The 15,938-nt window shown below is 52.8% G+C and overlaps 1 protein-coding gene across 1 annotated transcript; it reads left to right on the plus strand.

The window, feature by feature from the left end:
- Positions 1–364: 364 nt before the first annotated feature.
- On the plus strand, positions 365–12,017 carry PLVAP (plasmalemma vesicle associated protein). Its single transcript, XM_025989674.2, has 6 exons — positions 365–885; positions 4,958–5,054; positions 5,152–5,864; positions 7,459–7,516; positions 7,667–7,748; positions 11,287–12,017. The coding sequence occupies exons 1-6, from the start codon at positions 517–519 to the stop codon at positions 11,291–11,293; spliced, it is 1,326 nt and encodes a 441-aa protein (XP_025845459.1). The 5' UTR covers positions 365–516; the 3' UTR covers positions 11,294–12,017.
- The last annotated feature ends 3,921 nt before the right edge of the window (positions 12,018–15,938 follow it).

The raw sequence follows: 15,938 nt of genomic DNA on the forward strand, positions 1-15,938 counted from the left end.
TAGTCCACCAGGAGGTAAGGCCAGCTCTGCGAACCACCGGTGGGAGACTCACTCAAAGCAGTCCCTTTGCGAACCACCGGTGGGAGACTCACTCAAAGCAGTCCCTTTGCTTCCCTGTGCCTCAGTTTCCTTCTCCACGAGACAGGGGCCACGACAGGAGATGCTATGCAGCCAGTGCCGAGAACTGCACTTGACACAGAGCAAGGGCAGGGGAGAAACTGAGGCTGGGGGTGGCCGAGCAAGCGCTGCCACCCAGCTGGTGCCCCACCCAGTGGCTACCAGAAGGCCAGAAGCACCGCCGCAACCCCTCCCTTCACAGCCAGGGTGGGAGTGTTGTGATAACCCACAGCCCTCATTTCCTCCCGGTCAGGAAGGAGCCAGGCAGAGGAAGTATTAAGAGGAGTAATATAAACACTCCCCCCCTCGGTGCAGGGTGCAGAGGGGCAGCTGCCGCCACCCAGAGCAGGCCGCACGCAGGGCTGAGCAGCGCGGGGGACCAGGCAGCGGTCGGGCGAGATGGGCCTGCCGGTGGAGCACGGAGGAGCCTACGCGCGGGCAGGGGGCAGCCCCCGGGGCTGCTGGTACTACCTGCGCTACTTTTTCCTTTTCGTGTCGCTCATCCAGTTTCTCATCATCCTGGGCCTCGTCCTCTTCATGGTCTACGGCAACGTGCATGTGAGCACAGAATCCAACCTGCAGGCCACCGAGCGCCGGGCCGAGGGCCTGTACAGCCAGGTCGTGGGGCTCACGGCCTCCCAGGCCAACCTGTCCAAGGAGCTCAACCTCACCTCGCGCGCCAAGGAGACCATCATGCAATTGCTGCTGAATGCCCGCCGCGACCTGGACCGGATCAACGCCAGCTTCCGCCAGTGCCAGGCTGACCGGGTAAGGCCTCAGGCCGGACGCTCACCCTGGGAACTCTGGGCTGGTCACATCATCCATCCGAGCTTTGGTTCCCTCGTCCATGAGCCAGAGACAGTCACAGGCTCTATATTGCATGTGAGGAGCCCATGTGGATAAGCAATGCTTATTGTGTTAGTACAAGTATTTCCCACACAATATTGGGGACACATTTACCTTTACTTATTTATTTATTTATTCATGAGCGACACAGAGAGTGGCAGAGACGTAGGTAGAGGGAGAAGCAGGCTCCCAGTGGGGAACTTGATGTGGGTCTTGATCCCAGGACCCCGGATCACAACCTGAGCTGAAGGCAGATGCTCAACCACTGAGCCACCCAGGTACCCTGAGGACACACTCATCCTAAAATAATTTACTCTTTATTTATCTGGAACTTAAGTTTAACTGACTGTGGATTGGCATCACTGTGGGCCCGTGATTTAATATGCATAACGTGCTCAGAATGTGCCAGCACATACCAGCTATGAATAAGAGCTGGCTAAATAAAAAATCAGAGTCTTTGGTTCTTAGTAAGAAGTACGAATAGCTCCTATCTGCCTTATGCTGGGTGTGCATTTTAGAAATATTTCATCATTGGGTTGCCTAGGTGGCTCAGCGGTTGAGTGCCTGCCTTCGGTTCAGGGTGTGAGCCTGGAGTCCAGATATCGAGTCCCACATCAGGCTCCTTGCATAAAGTCTGCTTCTGTCTCTGCCTGTGTCTTTGTGTCTCTCTCTGTGTGTCTCTCATGAATAAATAAATAAAATCTTCCAAAAACAAACAAAAAAAAAGGAGGTCCCAGGCCTCATTTCAAATTTTTTCACTTCCTCCTACAGGAAGAAAGCCTCTTTCTCATCTCATGTTTAGATCCAACTCATTTTGTTGAAACCCACAGATCTTCCTCTTCTGTGGCTTTTTGAGAACAAAAATCACTAGAACTTCCAGAGCTATTTCTGCCTTCCCCCTAACCCCGGGGTCATGAGCATAGGGCCAGCTTCCAAAGGTATAAGGACAAGGAATGACAGAAAGGCCAACCCACTGCATTCTTCATCGCTTTACTTGCAATATTTCTGCAGAGGATTCTGTTCCACAGTTTGGAAAACACACCTTGTCGAATTGTAAGAACTTCCTTTAGAAATAGCTTTATTGGGACGCCCAGGGAGCTCAGCGGTTTGGCGCCCACCTTCAGCCCAGGGCATGATCCTGGAGTCCCGGGATGGAGTCCCACATAGGGCTCCCTGCATGAAACCTGCTTCTCCCACTGCCTGTCTCTTTGCCTTTCTCTCTCTCTCTCTCTCTCTCATTCTCTCTCGAATATATTTAAAAAATATTTTAAAAATTTAAAAAATGAAAACAGCTTTATTGAGATACAATTCAGATGCTCTACAGCTCATCCATTAAGAGTGTATGGTTCAATCATTTGTAGCACCTTCACAGAGCTGGGTGATCATCACAATTGGTTTTAGAACATTTCATTGCTCTAAAAAAGAAGCCCTGTCTCCATGAGCGGCCATTCCCCATCCTGCCCCTTTCCCCAGCCCCTGGCAACCACTGATTTCTGTCTCTATGAATTTTGTTCTGGATGTTTCGTATAAATGGGGTCATAAGGTGTCCTTCTGTGTTCTGATGTTTTGTATAAATGGGATCCTACAACAGGTGTCCTTTTGTGTCTGGCTTCTATCACTCAGCATGATGTCTGGAAGGCTCACCCATGTTGTAGTGTGTGTCAGGGCTTCCTTCGTTCCTTGTTATGGCTGAGTAATATTCCATTCTGTGGATGGACCACATTTTGTCCGTTCCCCTGTTGATGGATGCTTGGGTTGTTTCCACCTTTGGGTGATTGTGACTAGTGCTGTTATAAACATGCATGTAAAAGTCTTCATGTGGACCTATGCTTCAATTTCTCTTGGGTATATACCCAAGAGTGGAATTGCTGGGTCACATGGTAATTCTATGTGTGACATTTTGTGGAACTGCCAGACTGTTTTCCAAAACCACTGCCCCGTTTTTAAAAAAAGATTTATTTATTTATTTATTCATGATAGAGAGAGAGAGAGAGAGGCAGAGACACAGGCAGAGGGAGAAGCAGGCTCCATGCAGGGAGCCCGACGTGGGACTCCATCCCGGGACTCCAGGATTGCGCCCTGGGCCAAAGGCAGGCGCTAAACTGCAGAGCCACCCAGGGATCCCCCACTGCCCCGTTTTTATATTCCAACCAGTACTACCTGGAATTTCTCATTTCTCTACAGCCTCACCAATGCGTGTCACTCTCTGTTTTTGTTTCCCATTTCATTTATAACCATCCTCCTGGTTGGAAGGCGGAATCTCATGGTGGTTTTTGTTTGCATTTCCCTGATGACTAATGATGGTGAATATTCTTTGATGTGCCCGTCAACCACATGTGTATCTTCTTTGAAGGAATATTTCAGATACTTGGCCCATTTTTTCATTTAAGTTATCTTTTTACTATTGATCCATAAGAGTTTACTTTTGTATATTCTAGATACTAATCCTATCATCAGATACATTCTCTGGAAATATTTTCTCCCATCTATGGGTTGTCTTTTCCCTTTCTACTTTTTTTTTAACTGAAGTATAGTTGACACACAACGCTACATCAATTTCAGGTCTACAACACAGTGATTGAACAGTCTTTTCCCTTTCTTGGTAGAATTCTTTAGGTACACCTGGGTGGCTCAGTGGTTGAATGTCTGCCTTTGGCTAGGGTCATGGTCCCAGGGTCCTAGGATTAAGTCCCACATCAGGCTCCCCACTAGAAGCCTGCTTCTCCCTCTGCCTATGTCTCTGCCTTTCTCTGGGTCTCTCATGAATAAATAAATAAAATCTTTAAAAAAAAGAAAAGAATATTTTAAAGCACAAAAGTTTTTAATTTTAACAAAGTCCAATTGATTAGTTTTTCTCTTTGTATTTTTGGTATCACATCTAAGAAACTATTGCCAAATCCAAGGTCATGCAGAGTTAATACCTATGTTTTCTTCTAAAGAGTTCTATGACTTTAGCTCTTACATTTGGGTCGTTGAGCCATTTTGAGTTAATATTTGTATATGGTGTGAGGTAAGGGTCCAAATTCATTGCTTAACATGTGGAGATCCAGCTGTGCCAGCACCATTTGTTGAAAAGACTTTTTCCAAAAAGAAAAAAAAGACTTTTTCCCCATGGAATGATTTTGCCTAATTTTCTAGGGCTGCTACAAATTGGGTGGTTTGAACAATAGAAATTTGTTTTTGCACACACACGAGGTCAAGATGTGAGTTCCTTTGGAGGGTTAGGAAGGAAGAGTCTGTTCCAGGCCTCCCTCCTTGCCTTGTAGGCACCTTCTCACTATGTCTTCACATCATCTTCCCTCTGTGCATTTCTGGGTGTCCAAATTCCCTCTTCTAAGGACACCAATCATCCTGGATTAGAGCCCCTCTCATGACCTCATGTTAATTTAATCCCGTCTTTAAAGACCCTATCTCCAAATACTCTCACATTCTGAGGTCCTGGGGGTCCAGACTTCAACACATGAATGAGGGGGGCACAATTCAGTTCGTAACAGCATTGTTGTCAAAAAGTCATTGGCCACAAATGTGAATTAATGTTTTCAAGGTTCATCCAAGTTGTAGTGTGTATCAGTGCTTTCTTCTTTATCATTGCCAAATAGTATTAACTATAACAACTTAAAAAAATTTTTTTTTGTTTATGAGAGAGAGAGAGAGAGAGAGCATGAGCAGGGAGAGGGGCAGAGGGAGAAGGAGAAGCAGACTCCCCACTGAGCAGGGAGCTCAAGGCAGGACTTGATCCCAGGACCTGGAGATCATGACCTGAGCCAAAGGCAGACACTTAACCAACTGGGCCACCCAGGTGCCCCTAACTGTAACAACTTTTGAAAATCCAGCCAGCATCCCCTATAAAGGAGCATGCCCTTGTGAACTGGGCCAACCCAGGCCACCTGGATGTGGAATCTGAGCCCTCAGCCCAGAGGGTCTGGGCAAACCAGGAGCAAGGGGACCCGCAGGGGGCAGACTGTGAGCTCTGACCTGTGTCCCATCCGGTTAGGTGGTCTACATGAACAACCAGCGGTACATGGTGGCCATCATCTTGAGTGAAAAGCAGTGCCAAGAACAACTTAAGGAGACCAACAAGAGCTGTAATGGTGAGTGGTCTGGGTGTTAGGGAGCAAGGGTGGTAGATTCCCCACCCGGTGTCTTGGCTCCCAAACCTTCCTGAGATTTATTATCCTGTACCTGTAGCCCTTTTCCTCATGCTGAACCAGAAGGCCAAGACGCTGGAAATGGAGGTGGCAAAGGAGAAGCAAGTGTGCACGAAAGACAAGGAGGCGCTGGTGCTGAGCAAGCGCGTGGTGGAGGAGCAGCTGGCCGAGTGTGGCAAGGCCCGGGAGCAGCAGCGGCAGGAGCGACAGCTGGCTGAGGATCGCTTGCAAAAGGTGCAGACCCTCTGCCTCCCGCTGGACAAGGACAAGTTTGAGACGGAGCTGCGTAACCTCTGGAGGGACTCCATTATCCCACGCACCCTGGACACCATGAGCTATAATCTGTACCATCCTCTGGGCTCAGAAATAACCTCCATCCGGAGAAGCTGCGACCACATGCCCACCCTCATGAGCACCAAGGTGGAGGAGCTGGCCCGGAGCCTGCGGGCCGGCATAGAGCGTGTGGCCCGTGAGAACGCGGACATCCAGCGCCAGAAGTTGGAGGTTGAGCAGGCCCTGAAGGCAAGTCAGGAGGCCAAGGAGAAGTTGGAGAAGGAGGCCCAGGCCCGGGAGGCCAAGCTCCAGGCTGAATGCGCCCGGCAGACACAGCTAGCGCTGGAGGAGAAGGCAACGCTGCGGAAGGAGAGAGACACCCTGGCGAAGGAGCTGGAGGAGAAGAAGCGGGACGCAGAGCAGCTCAGAATGCAGCTGGCCGTCAGCAACTCCGCCTTGGACACCTGCATCAAGGCCAAGGTGGGCGAGAGGGCCCTGAATTCAGGTTGCATTGGAGTCGGGTCTGGGGGCCACGTTGGTGGTGATGTCTAACTTGGGTTTGAGTTGGGCTTCCCAGTCTAGGTCTGGTGAGTTAACTCACTTGAGAGTTTCACTGACATAGGATTGGGGTGGAGTTTGGAATGACACTGAGAGAGGATTAAGGATTGAGATTGAGTTAGGGGTGGCTGGTGGGCCTCAAAATTCATTCAGGGTGAGGACTGGGGATTCGTGGAGTGTTCGTGTCAGGGTTGGGATGTGTCTGATTTGAAGGCTTAGGTTGGCAGTTAGACTGAAGATTAAGGCTGGTCTAGAGGAAGGCTTGGTGTGGAGCAGAGTCTGTGTTTGTATCAAGGTGAGTTCTTGGGAATGCTGTGTTCAGAGTCGGTTTGAGTTGGAGTTAGGGCTCCATTGAAGATTACATCAGTCTTAGAACTGGGGTTGTGTTGAGTTTGGATTGTGAGGAAAGCTTGAAAGGTAGATCAGGGGTCACGTGCAGGGCGGCCGGTGAGTCTAGCTTTGGGTGTAGGATGTCAGTGGCTCTGCAGTTGGATTGTGTAGAAGCACCAAAGCTGGAGTCGAAGCTCAGGTGAGTGTAGGTGGCTGGTGGGTCTAGAGATGATTAGAAGTTTGGGGGCAAAGGTGAATTTAGAATTTCATGGGCATTAGGATTGGGATTGGGATTGACCACGGGTTAGCAGTTGAAGTTGGTTTTGGTTTAGGGCGGCTGGCTGAGAAATGGATGAAATCAGGCTGACGTCGGGATATATTTGAAATGAAGGATTGGGTGACCCTGAGTTAGGGTAGGGAACCTGGGACAGGGTGAGGGTCAGGGCTGGATGTTGAGAAGAAACTGTACAGATGCTGATCTTGGGGTGGGGCTGGTTTGGGGTTCCATATGGGGTAGAGGCTAGGGTCTAAGGCTGAGTTGGGATGAGCGTGGTGCTGGGAAGGTGTTTATGGGTGGCCATGGTGGAGCCCAGGGCTGGGCTGCGGGAAGGAGGATGGGGGTGCATTTTCATAGCAGCCAGGTCTAAGGAATGCGTTGGGTCAGAGTTAGATATAAAGTTATAGTTAAATCAGGTTTGTCATTAGGATTGGGTCTAGGTCGGGGTTTGATTCTAAGGAAGGTTCTGTTTTCATGTAGGGATTAGATGTCAGGTGATTGAGTTTAGAGCTGGTTTTGGATTTCAGGCACAGGGTTGTGGGAGGGAAGGCAGCTGGTTTACAGAGTGGGTCAGCTTCAACCTCGAAGGGGGCTGTGCTGGGTGTTGGGTGGGTGGACTCTGTTGGGGTCATGAATTGGGACTGGGTTGGAACTAAGACTATAGCAGAGACTGGAGCAGGTCACGGCAGAGTCTCTGGGGGGCCTTCCAAGGAAAGCCAGTCCCTGGGGTCCCCAGTCCTTTGTGGGGAGGTGGGTGCAGGTGGTTGTACATCCGTGTCTTTCTCCAGTATCTGCCCTGGAAGGAGCTCAGACTCAGGTATTGAAGGGCATGGAGGAGGGGAGCCTCCCTGGCACTCTGGTACAGGGGTCCCAGCTTCTGCCAACCTCTCTCCATCTTTCCTCCCACAGTCACAGCCGATACCTATACCAAGACCTGCGGGCCCTGCCCCCAACCCCCAGCCCATCGGTGAGTAACAGAAGGCAGGGGCCAGGAAGAGGGTCGGGATGGTCCTTTCTACTTTTTACCCCGTCTCAGCCCTGCTATAGGGGCTGCCAGCCCATCCCTAGCCCAGGGTTGGGGCAGTTGGTTGGAGCTGACTTGTCCCTCTCACGGCAGACCCAGCTGGCCTGGAGGAATTCAAGAGAAGGATCCTGGAGTCCCAGAGGCCCCCTGCAGCCAATGCTGTAGCCCCATCCAGGTGAGACACTGGGCAGGCTGAGATGGTTCAGTCTCAGGGCTTCAGAGGAGGCTGGGAACAGGACAAAGAGGGGAGGGAGGCTCATCTCCCACTTGCTGCTTCCTTAATTGAGTGCCTGCTGTATACCAGGCCCTATGCTGGGTCCTGGGGACACAGCAGTGACCAAGACCCACACAGATCCGTTCATTAAACTCCCTGAATAGGGGGTGAGAGAAACAATGAAGGAGCCACAAAAAAAGAGAGAGAGAGAGAGACCAAGAGCCTGCAACTATGAGGTGCTTACTGTGAGTTCACAGTTGAACTCACTCTGCAAGATTAACTCACCCAATGCTCACAACCCTAATCAGTGGGCGAGCCACTGTTAGTGGCACTTTCCAGACTAAATAAGTGAGGCACGGAGAGGGTGTGCATCGTGGCCCAGATAACCCAGCTGGGGAGTGCAGAGCTGGAGACAAGAACCCAGGCTATTGGAGTCCAGGCAGGCAAGAGAGGACTTTGGTGGGGAGGAGGCCTTTGTGCTGGAGGATGTGGCTGGGGAGGGTGGCTGGAGCAGTGGAAGGGAGGAGGGACAGCTGAAGACCCTGGGCCTCTCACCCTCCCCTCTGAGCCTCTCTTTCTACCTCTACAAAAATGGAGGTCTCCGAAATCAAGGGCACAGAAACTCTTTGCTAACTGTAAAGTGCTGTCCACAACTGCCTAAACCAAGGGGCCGGGGGTTGCAGCAGGGCGCACCAGGGCACCCGTCAGCGGACACCCAGTTCAGGACTCGGTGCCAGCACCACCAACACCCACCAACACCCCTCCCCCGCCACCTCCCAGAGGACGGCATGTGCATCACAGGGAAGGTGACTCAGGCCACCGCCCCAAGAACATCCTGTGCTCCCTCCCAGGTGGTGGCCATGCTCCCGGTTCAGGGGTTCAGGATCACATCGCTGGCCAAAGAGTCTGGGATGAGCACTGCCATTCACAGTTTGGGACTCAGGGCTCAAAGAGACACCTGGGATTTTAAGTCACATCCCTCCGACCCCAAGCTTGTGCCCAACAGGGCTCTGCCAGCAACGCTATTGTCCCCCTGGTCTATTTTAGCCTTAAATGTAGGCTTTGGGGACAAACAGACTTCCAGAGGTCTGTCTTCAAATCCCGGGGGTCCTCCACCTCCAGCTCCATTTCCACTCTGCCTCTTCTTACATAGCCCCTCTGACAGGGAGCTCACCTCCTTGTGGAACTTGTCCCTTCACTCCGGATGGCTCTGTCTGGGAGAAACCCTCACCCCCAGCCACCCCCCAGCAGCTTGATGAGAGAGAAGCCAGAGGGTGGAGAGAAGACCCTGCTCCAAGCAATTTTCCTCTCTCCATCTTGGCCCAAAGCCATCATGGCAAGGAAGAAGGTTCTATTCTTATCCCCACTTCTCAGAGGAGGGAACTGAGGCCCCAGGGAAGTGACCAGCCTGGGGTCCTGCGTCACTGAGTCAGGGCTAGAGCCAGGCTCCCAGCCCAGGCCCATCCCAGCAGAGAAAGGGGAAGCTCTTGAGATTGTTTACCCCAAAAGACATCCCTCTACAGAGAAAACAATGAGTACTTAAGCAGGGCCCCTCCCGCAGCCTCTCTGCAGGGTCTCAGGAAGGGCCTCCGGGCTCCCTGGGCTCCAGCCTTGGTTCACCTTCCCCGGAGAAAGGGCCCATCAGCTCTGGCTTGGAGCCCCAGCGAGGCCAGCCACTCGCGGGTTAGCCCACCCCAATCACGTCTCGCTTTTTCGTTGGACGTCTTTAAGTCATTTTCTCCTGATGGCAAATGTACTAGTTTTCCTTTTTGCCCAGTAAGACTGTGTCCTCTGGCTATGGATTTATTTAAGTTAAACCCAGACACCGACAGGGACACACACGGTTGATGTGAAGACACATAGGAAGTCTGGTTTAGGGGCAAAAGGTACAGTGTGGAAGGCTGAGGATGGAAGTCCAGCCCTGGCTCCCAGCCGAGCCGGGCACACAGCGACTGTGGCTCAAGTTCATGGCCATCACTATTGTGATTCGGTTCGTTTACTCAACCCGCGTGTCTGGAGCAGCTGCTGGGTGAGGAGGACTCGGGAGGAATAGGCACAGAAGCCGCTGCCCTTGTGGGGCTCCCAGTCTAGCTGGGGGGCAATCGGGGGACCAACCAGATGAATGAGCTGCTGTCACGGGGCCCCTTGGCGGCGTGAGGGGCCAGGGAGGCTTCTCTGCCCTGCACAAGGGTGAAGTTGGGGCAGAGAACAGGAGGAGGTGAGGGAGGAACCACAGGGGTGGGGGGGTCCCCCAAAGAGTGAACCAGGCAGAGAGCACAGCCTATGCCAAGGCCTGGAGACAGGACCGGCCAGGTGAGGAGGCTGGTGTGGCTGGGGTGGGGGTGGGGGGCTGAGTAGGAAGGGAGGGGGTGCAGGGGGCTCAGATCGGGCAGGGCCGGTGGCAGCAGGGAGAACCTGGGGAGCCCCGGGACAGTGGTGAGCCGAGGAGGACAGGACGGGACCCAGGTGTTCACAGGCACATTCTGGTCGCTGTTGGGGAGTCGAAGCCCACTGTGCTGCTCCAGGCATGTGATGATGGGGGCTTAGGAGCCTCAGTCTCTGAGAAATGGCCAGGGACCCCCCTGCCTTGCAGGCTGGTGGGCAGGAGCGGGCGAAGAATGTAAGTCAGGGCTGGCCGGGAGCCTGGTGAATCCTGGTCAAGCTGGAGCCAGGGAGGGGGGCCAGAGGCAGCCAAGGAACGTGAGGCGGCTTGGCCCCAGGGAAGAGCGGGGAAGGAAGGGAGGGGGCCAGCGGAAGCAGCACTTGGCTGAGGCCCCCTCCTCCCAGACCAGGAAACAGTGTCTGAGCCAACCCCTGACCCCTCACGAGAACCTTTGCTAGGCCAAGGAGGGGGAAGGGCATCCCAGACAGCAGGACGGCTCCTGCGAAGGCAGGGGGAGGGGTGAAGCGAAGCCTTGCCTCTCGAGATCTGGGGGGACTCTGGCAGGGTTTGAGTTTCTCATGAAGAGGACTGGTAGGGACAGAGTGGGTGGAGCCTTGAATGCCGGGTAGAAAGGATCTGGCTCGGTCTCCAGGGCACAGGGGATCCAGGGAGAGTGTGTGGAGAGGGGCAGGCCCCTTGGAAAAACCCTCCTGGGAATGAGTGAAGTGCTGGCCCTGGGGGGTGCTGCGGAGACAAAGGAGGGAGACCGAGGCCCTGTCTGAGGGGTAGGGGTGTAGACAGGGGCTTTGGGGCAGACTCCCAGGATCCCACCGGCCTTGGGAAGCAAAGGTAAAATGCGGCAGAGGCCCGGCGCCCGGAAGGTGGCCTCTCTGCCCGCTGGCTCTTGATCTGTCTAATGAGGAGGCCCACGTCTCAGTCCCCCCCTCCCAGAGAGGTTCAGCAGGTCCGAGTCTCATGGGAAGGCTGAACCCCGAAAGAGCCCAAGAGTCCTTGGTAGCGAGAAGGGGCCTGCGGTGGGAGGAGGTGGGCCCAGGCAAGGTTCGTCCTTCCGTCTGTCTGTCTGACTATTGTGTTACCATCTCCTTCCTGCCCTAGTGGCTGATGAGGCTCTGGCCCCTGAGGACCGAGGTGCGGCCCCGACTGGCCAGTCTGCGGACCCCGCGCAGCGAGACGCCCCGGGCACACGAGCAGCTGGGGCCACCGCACCGACTCCCGCACACACCCACGGCCCGGACCCCACACTCGTCCTCCCCTCCACCCCACCGCACCCCCGACACCTTCTCACCGGCCCACACCTGCCCGCCTGATCTCTCACCTGAGACAGCGATACAACAGTGGCGTCACACGAAGATGCAGTGACATCACACAGACCAGGCGATGGCATCACACAAGAACGTGGCAGTGGTGCCACACAGACGCAGGGAGGATGTCACCCACAGATGCAGTGCCGACGTCACACACACGCACATGCACACCTCTGCCCAGCCCTTGTCCGATGTCACACCCTCCCACGCACTCGGGCCCAGGTGACTGCAGCACCATACCCATCTGCCACCTCTGTGCCCTCGCCACACTGCCCTCCAGTTTTCTCCTCTTCTGACTCCTCACCCCCAGGGTGTCAGGCCTAGTGAAGCAGGAACGGGAGACATTAGCCTCAGTCCCCTCAGGGACAGTCTCCTGGCTCCCCTGCCAGGCCGCACCTGAGCCCAGGGCCAATGTCACCCACAGGCCCCATCAGAGTCCCTCCCTCCCGTCCACACCTAGCCCGGCCTGTGGCCCGTATAAATGCTAGTGGCACTAAATAAATATTACTGAATCCTTTCAAAGATTCCAGAGTGGTGATTTCTTTTTTTTTTTTCTTTTTTTAAAGATTTGATTTATTTATTCATGAGAGACACAGAGAGAGGCAGAGACACAGGCAGAGGGAGAGCAGGCTCTATGCAAGGAGCCCAAATCAGGACTCGATCCCCGGTCTCCAGGATCACACCCTGGGCCAAAGGGGGCACTAAACCACTGAGCCACCCTGGCTACCCTTTGTTTTTTTTTGTTTTTTTTTTAAAGATTTAAAGGGATCCCTGGGTGGCATAGCGGTTTGGCGCCTGCCTTTGGCCCAGGGCGCGATCCTGGAGACCCGGGATCGAATCCCACATCGGGCTCCCGGTACATGGAGCCTGCTTCTCCCTCCGCCTGTGTCTCTGCCTCTCTCTCTCTCTCTGTGACTATCATAAATAAATTAAAAAAAAAAAAAAATTTTTTTAAATAAAGATTTGATTTATTTATTCATGAGAGACATAGAGAAAGGCAGAGACACAGGCAGAGGGAGAAGCAGGCTCCATGTCGGGAGCCCGATGCAGGACTGGATCCCAAGACCCCGGGGATCATGACCTGAATCAAAGGTAGACATTCAACCACTGACCCTCGTGTCCCCAGAGTGGTGATTTCTGCTTTGAAGAGGTACCACCTAATGATGCTATGAGAAAAGACTGCAAGCTAGGAGCCCACACCCCACACCTTGACCTCCCAGCCTGTCCCAGGCCAGAAGAGCCTGCAACCAAGACAATCTTAGGGCGACATTAGCTTCCCTCAAGGTAGAGGCATCTAGAGGCATCTCTGTACATGAAGAGAAATGGCAAGAACCCTAGTCAGTGAGGGTTTCACCAAGTGGCTCAAAAGTCCCCCATTGTGATAACTTTGTTGTCAATCTAGTGTTTCTTCAAAGTAGTGGGCATTTAAAATAAATAAAATAATAAAATAGCAGATACTTAAAAGCAAAAAAAAAAAAAAAAAAAAAAAAAAAAAAAAAACAAGTTATCCATCTGTGGCTTCATCTTCCTAAGATTTGCAAAGATTTCCCCCAGGTACTGCCAAGAGTTGCTGAGGCACGACCGTAGGAGGAATTCCTCTCCAAAATGGCTTCAGGAACAGTATCACTACTGGCTCAGGCCATTTGTTTTGTCTTGTTTTGTGGCAAGATGGGATGTCAGAAAGGGCACCAGGGCCCAGCTGGGGAGTGCTTTAACAGATTAACCATTAAATTTGTGGGGAAAACAGGAAAAAGTACATTAGAGGAATACAGGGAAATCCCATGGTACCCACCAGACAGGAGGTAAAAAAAAAAAAAAAAAAGGTTTAAAAAGCCATAGTACCTACTGCTGGTGAAGATGTAGAGAAAAGGCATTTTCTTACAGGACCCCAAGAAATGTAAATCTCATCACGGCCCTTCTGGAAATTAGTTTGGTGACATTTAATTAAAGTAAAGGTGCATCAACCCTTTGACTCAGCAACCCCATTTCTAGGATTTTATCCCTAAAAAGAAAAAATTCAGGAAACAAAGCAAATGGTCATCAGTAGGAAAGCGGCCTAAAAATTGTGCTCTAGAATCTCAGCTTGTCATTTGCTGCCTCCACCCTCCTGTCCTCCCCCAGCCCCCACCATCCCCACTGCCCCAGCCTTGATTCCCTCCCAGTCCATACCCCCCGGGACCCTAGACAGGGAGGGGGATGAGTCACAAGGAGCCAGGGCTGGCAAAGCCACGCTTAAGGCAGGCTAGTCAGGAGGGACAAAGGAGCGATATTTCCTGGATACGGAAACTCGGGTGAGAGACGCCTGCTGCAGGAAACACTCGGCTGGGGCCCCGCCAAGCCGGGGCAGGGGGGTCAGCCAGGCCAGGCCGCCCAGACAGGCCAGTCTGGAGGCCCCAAGGAAGTGAGGACGTCCCTGACCCTAAGCCTACTGCCTGGGCAGCTGGAGACTGGAGATGATGATGACACCAGCCAGTCACAGCCACCACAGGATGTCTGAGTTTTGGGTTCTGGAGCCAGACATCCCTGGATTTAAATCTTGACTCAGTTGGTCTCAGCCTCCATTTTCTCATCTGAGAAATAATCGTTCTAAACTTTCTGGACACATGGGCACGGGCCTGATTTTTCGTTCTCTCCCATCCAAAGCATCCCAGGATATCGTCCCTCCAGCTGGTCCCCACGCCCAGCCCTGCTGGTCCAGGGACACCTTTCCATCATGGGATCTGACCATGTCCCTCTATCCTCTGTGGCTCCCCATTACCCTGGGAACAAAGTCCGGTTCGTCAGCTCTCTTGGGTCCCTGTCCCCGACCCCCACTCCCACTTCCAGGGAAGTTCTTGACTATAGCAGCCCTGGATCTTTTTTTTTTTTTTTTTTTTAAGATTTTACTTATTTATTCATGAGAGACAGAGAGAGAGAGGCTGAGACACAGGCAGAGGGAGAAGCAGGCTCCATGCAGGGAGCCCTACATGGGACTCGATCCCAGGTCTCCAGGATCATGCTCTGGGCTCAAGGTGGTGCTAAACTACTGAGCCACCTGGGCTGCCCCGAGCATCTCCCTTCGGCTCAGGGCATGATTCTGGAGTTCCAGGATCGAGTCCCACATCGGGCTCCCTGCAAGGAGCCTGTTTCTCCCTCTGCCTGTCTCTGCCTTCTCTCTGTGTCTCTCATGAATAAATAAATAAAAATTTTTTTAAAGATTTTATTTATTTGAGAGAGAGTGTGTGTGTGAGAGAGAGAGAGAGAGAGAAGGAGCAGAGGGAAGGGCAGACAGAGAAGAAGAAATAGACTCCCTGCTGATCAGGGAGCCAGATGATCAGATGACATGGGGCTCATCCCAGGACTCTAGGATCATGACCTGGGCCAAAGGCAGATGCTTAACCGATTTAGCCACCTAGGCGCCCCTGCCCTGGACCTTTAATTCTAAAGATTATCTCTTAATTTGTGCTCTCAGACTAAAATGCCTTTTTCTTCTTCCTCCAGGGCCCTCCCTCAGAGATACCACCTCCAGGCAGCCCTCCCGATTGCCCCAAGTATAGCCCTTCCTCCCCCTGGGGGAATCCCCAGCTCCATCCCTCCCTTCCTACAGACCTACCATGTAACTCTGACTCCCCCAAGTTGGTGGCTCCCCTAGGAGCAGGGCAGCAGGGAATGAATACCTGTCGGGGAGCAATCCACAGACCCCCTCCCTGACCCTGTGGCCCAGCCAGCAGATGAGGTTGTGACTCTTTAGGGATTTCCTGTGACCTCTATAAATAACCCCTATGACTGCTTCCCACAAACCACCTCACCCTTCTTGGAAAAAAGGGACTATAGCCAAGGACCTCAGTCCAGCTGTGTGCCAGGGCCTGGGAGAGGGGGGTGGGGCCCAGGCATCCTGCCCCAAGAACTTCTCTCTCCTGACCCAGACCCCACTTACCCCTCCTGGGAGCCCTCTGGTCCCTCCCAGCGTGGAGGACATCTGGACACCCTCCTATGGCATTGTTTCTCTTCTCTGGGTATCATTTGTAGTCCCGAAAAATAGACATAATAGCAATATTCGTGGACTCAGCCCACGAGTGATCCTTTCCCTCCTTGAGCCCCCCACACTCAGGCAGCCCTAGGTGCTGAACAAGAAAACAAACCAATAGTGACAGATTGCCATGAAGTCCGTGAAGACACGGGGTGGGGGGGTGTGGGGGGTGGGCTTTGGTTGGGTGGTGGGGAATTCTAGATGCTTCCTGAAAACTCTCTTCATATTCTTTATCGGCCCTGGATACCTCCCAGCCTTTGCTCAGGTGTTCCCTAAAACCTGAGAGCTTCTATCTTCCATCACCTGAGATAGGACTCTCTGATTCTGGAAGGGATCCTGAATCTATTTAAGACTGTTTCTACCCGTGGCAAGGAAAGTTAAACATTTACCTGCTGCCACGTGGTGTGGAAACCTGTCTCCCAGGGTCCTTAGAA

Source organism: Vulpes vulpes, chromosome 9, assembly GCF_048418805.1.
Source record: "Vulpes vulpes isolate BD-2025 chromosome 9, VulVul3, whole genome shotgun sequence".
Lineage (NCBI taxonomy): Eukaryota > Metazoa > Chordata > Mammalia > Carnivora > Canidae > Vulpes > Vulpes vulpes.